The sequence below is a fragment of the Amphimedon queenslandica genome, unplaced genomic scaffold (genome assembly GCF_000090795.2).
Source record: "Amphimedon queenslandica unplaced genomic scaffold, v1.1 AMPQUscaffold_13369, whole genome shotgun sequence".
Lineage (NCBI taxonomy): Eukaryota > Metazoa > Porifera > Demospongiae > Haplosclerida > Niphatidae > Amphimedon > Amphimedon queenslandica.
The window spans coordinates 189,135-199,216 of record NW_003546395.1 but is presented as its reverse complement, the minus strand read 5'-3'; the positions used below and the strand labels follow the sequence as shown (position 1 = coordinate 199,216).

Here is a 10,082-nt window from a genome sequence, read left to right as displayed (position 1 = left end):
ATGGTCACTTTTCATTAATAGCATGGTCCCTTTTCATTAATAGCATGGTCCCTTTTTGTCTAAAGTATGACCACTTAGGCAACCACTTTTTGTCAATAGTATAGCTAACAGCATGCGGATTAATGTAGTATAATCTAACTATACTATTAGTGAAAGACTACTCCTTAGGGTGTGATAAAGGCGTGGTTAAGGTGTGGTCTTGCACTATTCAGTCTTAAAATGGCCAAAGTTAGGCAATGTGTATCATTGTTAGAAAGAGTGATTTATGACCTGTCACAGCTGCAAGATCGTCGTTTCTTAACCTCATATGATTTAGAATCCTTCTTAACCAATATAGAGCTAGCTTACAGGGAGTTAGTTGCGATAGAATTACTTGATGAGTTGTCTGCTGAGCAAAGAGAAGGAATTGATCTTGTACGTCAATGTCTATGTGTTATTAGACAGATTCAGCTTTCAACTCAGCTTTCTGAAGTTTCTTCATCACCAACTGCTGTTGTGTGTTATACTGGTGAAGTTGGTCGTCCACGATATGAAATTCCAGAAGACACATTAGAGATGTTAATAGAAAATAGATTCACTGTTCCTCAAATTGCCAATATTATGGGTGTTTCTATCAGTACTGTGAGGAGAAGATTGTCAGATGCCCACATACTTATTAGAGATTGCTATTCTACTATTTCTGATTCTGAGTTGGATCACATTGTGGGGCATATACAGCAGCAATATCCTATGTGTGGCAATCGACAAATGCAAGGTCATTTGATTTCCAGAGGCTACAGAATCCAACAAACTCGCTTAAGAGATTTTCAAAGACGAATTGACCCTGTTGGAACAGCATTGCACAGGCTAAATGCCATACATCGTCGTCAGTACTCTGTTCCAAGCCCATTGTCTCTTTATCACATTGATGGACATCACAAACTTATCAGGTATTCTACAATAATTAATAGTGATAGACCATAATTTCATTTATTTTATAGGTGGAAAATTGTTGTTCATGGTTGTGTGGATGGATTTAGTAGAAGGATTATATATCTAAAAGCTTCAAGCAACAACAAATCTGAAACAGTACTTGACCATTTCACAAATGCTGTAACATTACTGGGATTGCCTAGTCGAGTTAGAGGTGATAGAGGAGGTGAGAATTTTGGGGTAGCTGAATTTATGGTACGACAAAGAGGCAGTGGTCGAGGTAGCTTTATTGCAGGAAAATCAGTTCATAACCAGAGAATTGAACGTTTGTGGCATGATGTCTTTCAGGGCTGCTTGATCATTTTTTATAAAACTTTTTATCAAATGGAGGATGAAATGCTGCTAAACATTGAGGATGATATACACATGTTTGCCTTTCATTATGTATTTTTGAAAAGAATAAATCATGCACTAACTCAGTTTATGGAAGCTTGGAATAACCATCCACTTTCAAGCTGTCACAACATGACGCCAATTCAATTGTGGATACAGGGTCTTTCTAATGGGCTGTTCATTGATCAATATGTAGTAAATCAAGTAAATTCCATAATAGTTAATAATGTAGATCTATCATTATTGTTTATATATCATACAGGGTGAATTGCCATATTTTGGAATAGACTGGGATGGTCCCTTATCAGATGAAGATACTAACTATGTGAATGTTCCTGATGTTGATAATCCCTTGACAGATGAAGATTACCTAGAGCTTCAAGAAACTATTTCTCCCCTTGATAACAGTAACAGTTTCGGGGTGGACATATTTTTGAAAGTTTTGCAATTCGTTTGCCACAAACTTAATTTAATATGATTAATGATTGAAAAATATCTCAACCAATAGTGAGAATATATTAGAGTGGGTATATCCAGACTATAATCACGCAATAATTATTATACAGAAATAAGTAATATATGGTACTGCTATTGTGAATGATTAAATGGCAACAAAAATGCTAAATAAGTGAAAAACAAGTGTTTGATAAGTGAAACAAAAAAGATAAAGTGAAGCAAGAGTATCAAAAACTTTAGATAAGACCAAACCCTCCATTTATAGTTATGCCAACGATCATATTTTGTTTAAAGGTATCATAATCCTTGTATCTCGTAGGCAATATTAGCTGAATGGCACAAGTCGAAGCAGTAGGATAAAAGTTAACACTATTAAAATTAAGTACGACCTCTTTGTAACCAATTGGTGGTACACACTCTGCTCCAGTGAAGAATGAAAGAATCATTGGAAGTGTTACAGATTCACAGTTCTTGCCTAAATAAGATACATGTATAAATTCTAATAAAATTTATGTTTAAAATAATACCTTCTTCACAGTCATCCAAAAAAATTAATGAAAAACTTATATGCTGCAGCTTCCTCTTCCCTATCATTGCTTCCTTGTTCAGAGTAGATGACTTTAGTGAACAGTCTACATAAAATCTCTAAAAAGTAATAGAAATTTTATAATTTACAGATACAGTACTTAATGCCAGATTTAAGAAAATAAGGCAAATATAAAATATAGACAATTAGAATGCATGTACCTGCTGTTAAAGTAACTTTAAAATTGCAGTAAAATGATTCCAAAAGATTTGGATACTTTTCTAACATGGTCTGAAGACCTTTCACTTTGTAAATACCATCTCAAAACTGAGAAAGTTCAGCTGCTACTGTTAAAATAACTGAATGAAGTGTAATGGCTTTCAAAATTTGTTCTTTGTCACACAATTTGACATTGGTAACAGGTTTGTTAAAGCCACTGTCAAGTAACAACTCCAAATTAGAAGAAAGCAAATTGTGAAGTTTAACAATTTCATCACACTCCATAATCTATTAAAATTTACAAGTAAAAAAATTACATCAGCTACATGTACCTGTTGCAAAAGAGTCCTTTTATCTAAATCAGAGACTTCATCAATGGTTGGCGCTAAATCAGTTGGGTTTGTCCCACACATAAACTTGTATACTGAAGGACACAGTACAGGAAAAGATCCAGCACCTTGACACAATGCCATACCAGCAAGTATTCCAAGTTTTAAGTAAATGTTATTCTTTATGTATACATTTAATTATAAAAAGTTAACAAAAATGATGATATACCTGAAAAGCTAAGGAATCATGTGTAAAACACCCAGTACAGTCAATATATGATGATATATCATGGCTTAGTAATCTAAAAAATTCCCGAGTCAATCCACCCAAATCTGAACCTTCCTCTCCCACAAAAACAACCTATTTTTTAGAATTAGAATATCTATTTCAAGTTAATATACCCTACTAACATTCAGTTTTTTTGCAGGATCAAATGAAGCTTTATCCATACGACGTAAGGCATCCGTAAGGACAGCAGATCGTCTGATTACCATATCAAATTCATCAAAATCACAAACAAACTTGTTCAAACTCTTAGCAACATCTTCAATTGTCCTAAATGTAAATTAAAAAATAAAATCTTAATACAAATTAAATTTACTTAATGTCAATAGTTTCATCATTTGTAAGATAAGGCACTAACAAAGAATCAGCATAGTCATCATCTAAACATACAATTTCCTCCTCAAAAGATGTTCCTCCCTAAAAATAATATTAACAATATGAACAATAATTACATATTATTCTTATACTTTATCCTCATGTCCATCGTTAGTAGCAATCTCTAAATTTAGTGGTGGGTCTGGTGAAATAGTATCAGTATTGGTTCCCCTATACAATAAAATGTATACATAAACCAAAACTAAACCCTTTATCTACAAAAATACCTTTCTTTGCAATTCTCTAAATGTTTTCTCAGCACATTAATACTAATCTTTTCCTTACAAAACATGCATTCTTCCTCAACAGAGCACGGAAGCTCCCACTAAAAGTACAATAAACTATTATTTGTATGCCGCAAAATGCTATGATACTATGTAACACATATTATAATTTTATGGAACTAACATCATCTTTCTCAGGCTCTAGGGACAAATCTTTCTGCAATGGCCGAATAAAAATCTTAGCGTTATGTACCACAGGCTTCAAATATGCAACTGTGTAACCTGATGGAGGAACCTCAATCTCAATCAGTAGCTTCGACCTGTCATGAGTACGGAGCAGTTCAAACCCACCACAATTACGTAACTTTGGGAAACTGGCAATCAACTCATCATATACATAATATGAATCAGCATCAACTGGAAATTGAATTTTCTTTTCACCCAAACCAGCAATTTGTAGAACAGCACGTTCACTTGAATCAGGAACAATATCTTGTTCTACGCGAGCGAGACAAACAAAATTGTGGGTCCATGAAGGGACTTTGGCTTTCTTTTTTGCTGGTGGTTTTAACTGTTTACTACTGTGACCTGCTCTTCGCTCTCCATTAATTATACTCATTGGATTCCAAATATTATGTGTAGGTGTATTTATATCCCTATTGATGCCTCTGCTAGTACTTGGAATGCTGCCAGGGTGAGAGCCAGAACCCAAGGATGAGCCTGAACCTGAAGATGCACTTGGTTGAGCTTTAAATGGAAGAGAGTGAGTAATAATTTTGTATAAGACAAATTCTACCTTCTGGGCTAGATTTTAGCTTATCAACTGCACGTTCTAGCTGTTCCTGTGCAGCCACTAACTCCCTTATTCCAGACATTGGCGTTTATTCTAATTAAAGAACACAGCATTGAGAGCACATGGTACACATGTGGGCGTGGCATAGCTATCATTAAAATTTAATGCTATTATGAAAATGCTATCATGCTATTAATAAAAAGTGACCATACTATTGATAAAGAGTGGTGATACTGTAAATGCCAAAGTGTTCATACTTTAGATGAAAAGTGACAATGCTATCAATGAAAAGTGACCATGCTATCAATGAAATGTGACCATGCTATTGACGTAAATGACCATGTTATTAATACTGCAAGTATGCTAATTTTGACACTACCGTATAGCGGGAAATTTTGGAGGGACTAAAATTTGGCGAATTGCTAAATTTTGGTGATTGGCGGATTTTAATTTGGTGAATTGGTGGCCACGTGCATTGAGCATGCGTATAATGGCTCAAAATGGCGGATTTAATTTTGGCGAATGGCTATTAAAACGCCAAATTCGCCAAATTTAATTCCCTCCAAAATTTCCCGCTATACGGTAATTACCTCCCATACTCGTTGCAAGGGTCAGGCCCCACCTGACTAGTGGCGACACTGGTTACGTGTAACATACATATGTGCAATGAGGCAAGACTCACATTTAAGTGACGTTTACAATAACCTAACTCCTCCAGAACAGTAGATTGCTTCTAGCTGAAGATTGTTCATACTACATTGACTGGGAGGACCAAAAAATTCAAAAAGCCATAACTCAAAATTTGAAATTTCTTCTTTACAGTTGTACCTGTAAAAGGGTTGTGCAGCTTGGTGTGGCTGTAGGCGAAGAAAATCCTTGTGTGGCCCAGGCTGTCGTTGCTACAACTGTACTAATTTAAATTTATTTCAGCCACATATAAGCAATGACAGTGAATCTTTATCATCAGAAGAAAGCAAAGAACTGGAGGAGGAAAGAATCACAGACACTATGTCAAGTGAATATATAATATTGTAATTTACTACAAACTAGTCTCGCCATGCCCCTTTGCTACTGGCGGAGAAAGAGTCTGGAGACACTCACAGTAAAAATGTGTGCTTCATGCAGAGAAATCCACATCCCAATCAGATTGCTCAAACCACGTGTAGGACAAGTAGTAATGTGACCGGAGAGCTCTGTTTAAGACAAAAGAAGAATAAGGATCAAATAAAAGCTGGAAGGAGCCTGTAACACTCCCTGGACTTTTTTTCAAAGTTTTAGAGCAGCATTATTATGCTGCTTACTACGACACCATGGCACTTATGATGTAGTAATGTCACGTGTTTACAATAAAATGTCATCAATAAAAAAGTAAATATTATGGCAATTTGTAAAGAGCTGCTGCTCTCAAATCTGTAAGAGATGTCCAAGAAGCTTTATCCTTGTCTTATTTTAGCTGCAAGCATATTTTCCAGCTGTTTTGACTGATCTGGTCTTCTCTGTCACATGATGTAGAGCCAACCACGTGGTTTCCTTTGCATAATTTTTACTATGAGTGTCTCCAGATGCTTCCTCCGCAGGAAGCAAAAGGGCGGGGCGAGACTAACTACAAACCTGTATCTATGCAAAAAAATATTAAATCAAGGGTTTTTTGTGTATAACTCTTTTTATAATAACATTATTCAATTAAAAATCCATTGTGCAACTTACCTTTACAAAAACAGATTTTTCACACATGTGCCAGACCTAGCAAAACTACGGAACTGATACAAACTTATAGATAGAAGCTTCCTTGAGCATTACTTACTCCACACAATTTTGGAGTCCACTTTTTATAAATGAAAACAAAATAGAAAGTTTGTATAATAGTCCAACACAAGTAAATATTCAAGAAAGAGAACATCACACGAGTTATCCTCATTAGACTTCATTTTACAAGGTAATGCCTACTTCCATTGCAAATAAAATATTTTCAGTTTTAGTAGGGTGCGTCTCGACTGATCTATGCTATGCACATAGATAATAGAGTAAATATCTATGCTATGCATCAGGAGCGGATTTCTATCAAATCTGTTCCAATCTTTGATAAAAACTTAATCATTTTGCTGTTTCATTACAGGTATAGGCTGCTCCCTATGTCGATTATATTTTTTGTTCATTACGGGTACTACTGTGTTTAATCACAGTTAGATCTATAAGTTGATATAATTGTTGCAGTTTCTTCTTTATAAAAATAGTGCAGCATCCTCTTGAGCAATTCCTTTCAAATTTTGTGGGCATTGTAAATAATCTGTCTGGAGTCTCCTCTATTCTACTTGCTCTGTCTACCCCCTCTCTCTCTCTCTCTCTCTCTCTCTCTAGATAACTAGAGCGCCAAGACGAGTGTTCTAACTGTTTCACTTCAATAATTCTCTACAACAATAACAAATTACAAAATCATACGTCATCAATTTATTAACAACAATAATAATGAATACGTAATTATTAACAATATCCCCCCCGTTGATCTCATGATCAACATAGACAATTAAGCATGTGAATAATAATTACTAAATAATAATAAAAAACATTAACATACCAGATACTAGTCTGAGTCTATTGTGTGGACGCATACATTATCCTGAGTTTGAGTAGCTGCCTTTCACTTTGGTTGATTAGTCTTAACTTCAACCACTTGATCAGTTGATTGGTCCATAAGGGATTCAGTTAAATTCTCATTATCTTCTCGATCATCTACATTGCTATGTACGGGGTAAAAATGCTGTACTGGGCGATTTAGTACCACAGACATCCTCCCTCGGAATGAGTGAAGACTTTTGCTCCTCTGAACTCTCCATCAGAGCTCTTTTTAAGACCCTTTACAGAGCCTAACCTCGATAGTCCACGAGGCTGCTTCTCATCGTATATTATGACTATCTGACCTAAGGAAATCTGGCTCCCCCCTGATCTTGTTGGGTACCGATGAACTGATCTCAACTCCACTAGATATTCCCACCTCCATCTATCCCAAAAATGGTCTAGTGTCTGCTGTAAGTGATTCATTCTGCGAATGACCTTTGAATGAGTGATCGGTGTACCATAACCTTCATCTGAGGACTGAGGAATTTGAGGAAGGGTGAGAACTCTTCTCCAAATTAATAAATGAGACGGAGTGATTGGTTCTTCCATCTCGTCAGCAGACAAGTAGGTGAGTAGACGTGAATTGACAATCATTTCCACTTCAGTCAAAGATGTAAGGAGGTCTTCATATGTGAGTCTGGCTTTGCCAACTGTCTTCTTCAAGCAGGTTTTAGTGGATTTTATCATTCTCTCAAACAGTCCTCCATGCCATGGAGCCTTCTCTAAATTGAATGACCATTCCACACTCACATTAAAGAAATGCTGCTTTATTTCAGGTTGTTCTAATACCTCTTTGTGAATCAGTTTGAGGATTCAAGTCTTGGCATTATCAGATATCATTCTCATTGGAAATCCCCTCCGGGCTGTAAATCCACGAAAACATCGAAGAAATGCTTGTGTAGTCATATCTGGGACCAGTTCCAGATAAATGGCTCTTACCACACAAGTGAAGAGACATATCCACACTTTCTCTCCTGTACTTACATAAAGAGGCCCGCCCCTAATAGTCTACTCCTGTGTAACACAGGAGTAGACTATGCGGGAAGCATAGACAGCAGCATATCCCTTCTGTAACAGAAGGGATATGCTTCTCAAACTCTACAAGGAGGTTGTGATGAACTTGTGGGTTCAAACAAACTTTTCTCAACAAAAAGAAAGAAAATCAACTAAAAAATTGCCGTCCTTTTACACAACCAACACAGACTATTTATACAGAACTGACAAACTAGAAAGTTCTCTACAGTACAAACTAGAAGGTTCTTTACATACGTACAATAAGCTAGTAAGTTCTTTACACAAAGAAAGTAAATAGAATGTTCTGGATAATTCATGTCCAGGTTCTTAACACATTGGGGTTTGACCTTTCTCCTTTAAGGTACTAAAGGTTACTGGGTCTCGTTCCATCACATCTCCCTCCCCTTCAAGTGAACAGCCACGCTGTTAAACACCGGTCTAGAGAGTCCATCTGCATTGCCATTCATAGTTCCTTTTCTGTACTGAATGTTGTAATGCCACTCCTGTAGAAACAGACTCCAACAAACCAGTCAGGCATTCTTTGAATGCATCCGGTCCAACCAGTAGAGAGCATGATGGTCAGTCTGGAGCACAAATTCCTTTCGATATAAAAAAACACTGAGCACCTGTATTGCCCATACTACTGCCAGACACTCCTTCTCGACAATAGCATACTTTTCCTCCCTGGGTAATAGTTTTCGGCTGATAAATATGAGACGATGATCCTCCCCATCCTCTCCCACTTGACTCAATACTGCTCCTACACCTTGATTGGATGCATCAGTTTGGACAATTATCTCCTTACTAAGGTCTGGTGTTATTAGCACTGGTGCTTCACATAGTAATCTTTTAACCTGTTGGAATGCCCTTTCACATTCTGTTGTCCAATGGAAGGTTGTCACCTTTTTCTTAGTCAAATCTGAGAGTGGTGCAGTCACACTAGAAAACTGTGGTGAATTTTGTGTAATATCCGACCAAGCCAAGAATGCTCGAATGTCTGTCTTTGTTCTTGGCCTAGGATAGTCCATTACAGCTTTTGTTTTCGAATCCTCTGGTCTAACCTGACCTTTCCCAATTTTGTAACCTAGATACAATACTTCAGTCATTCCAAACTTACATTTCTTAGGATTGGCAGTCAATCCAGCTTTGCGAAGCCTTGTCAATACTTGATTTAGGTGTACAAGGTGTTCTTCTCATGTTGCACTGTAGATAGCTACATCATCAATATAGGCTCCAGCAAACTGTTCCGTTCCTTGCAGTACCTAATCCATGAGTCTTTGAAAAGTTGCAGGGGCTCCCTGTAGACCAAATGGCATCATTGTAAATTCGTAGACCCCAAATGGCGTAATGAATGCGGTCTTATCTCTAGCAGTCTCTTCCATTGGTATTTGCCAATACCCTTTGTTGAGGTCTAATGTAGTAATATACCTCCCATTCCCAACACAATCAATCATCTCATCAACACGTGGTACTGGATATGCATCAAACTTTGATACCTTGTTCAATTTGCGATAGTCCACACATTGGCGAATGGTTCCATCCTTCTTTGGTACTACCACTATAGGTGCTGCCCATTCACTACATGACTGTTTGATGACCCTCATCTCTTCCATTTTTTTTAACTCGTTCCTCACCTCTTCATACTTAGTATATGGTAGCCGGTAGGGTCATTGGCAGCAAGGGGTAGCATCCACCACATAGATTCAATGTTCTGTGGCTATAGTTCGTCCCAACTTTGCTGTGATGACATCATTGCACTTAGTTATTACACTGGCTAAATCCTCCTGCTGTTTTGCATCTAGTTCCTTCCCCCTTGTCATCTTGTTAGTCTCGGTGTTGTCTCCATTTAACAGGGGAATCTCTCCACATTCTTCATTCTGTGAGATACACCAAATAAGGAAACTTGTATCCACTGGTTCATACCATTGTTTCAGTATAT

At 37.0% G+C, this 10,082-nt stretch overlaps 2 protein-coding genes across 2 annotated transcripts; one reads left to right on the top strand and one right to left on the bottom strand.

Moving 5' to 3' along the window:
- Positions 1–219: 219 nt before the first annotated feature.
- Positions 220–1,806, top strand: LOC109582628 (uncharacterized). The gene is made up of 3 exons (XM_019997469.1): positions 220–929; positions 981–1,509; positions 1,568–1,806. The coding sequence occupies exons 1-3, from the start codon at positions 220–222 to the stop codon at positions 1,781–1,783; spliced, it is 1,455 nt and encodes a 484-aa protein (XP_019853028.1). The 3' UTR covers positions 1,784–1,806.
- On the bottom strand, positions 1,784–4,694 carry LOC109582636 (uncharacterized). The gene is made up of 11 exons (XM_019997474.1): positions 4,517–4,694; positions 3,905–4,467; positions 3,724–3,821; positions 3,589–3,667; positions 3,438–3,538; positions 3,247–3,391; positions 3,065–3,196; positions 2,839–3,015; positions 2,509–2,794; positions 2,289–2,406; positions 1,784–2,236 (listed from the first exon to the last, which is right to left on the bottom strand). Exons 1-9 carry the CDS (start codon positions 4,593–4,595, stop codon positions 2,609–2,611), a joined length of 1,560 nt encoding a protein of 519 aa, XP_019853033.1. The 5' UTR covers positions 4,596–4,694; the 3' UTR covers positions 1,784–2,236; positions 2,289–2,406; positions 2,509–2,608.
- Between the last annotated feature and the right edge of the window lie 5,388 nt (positions 4,695–10,082).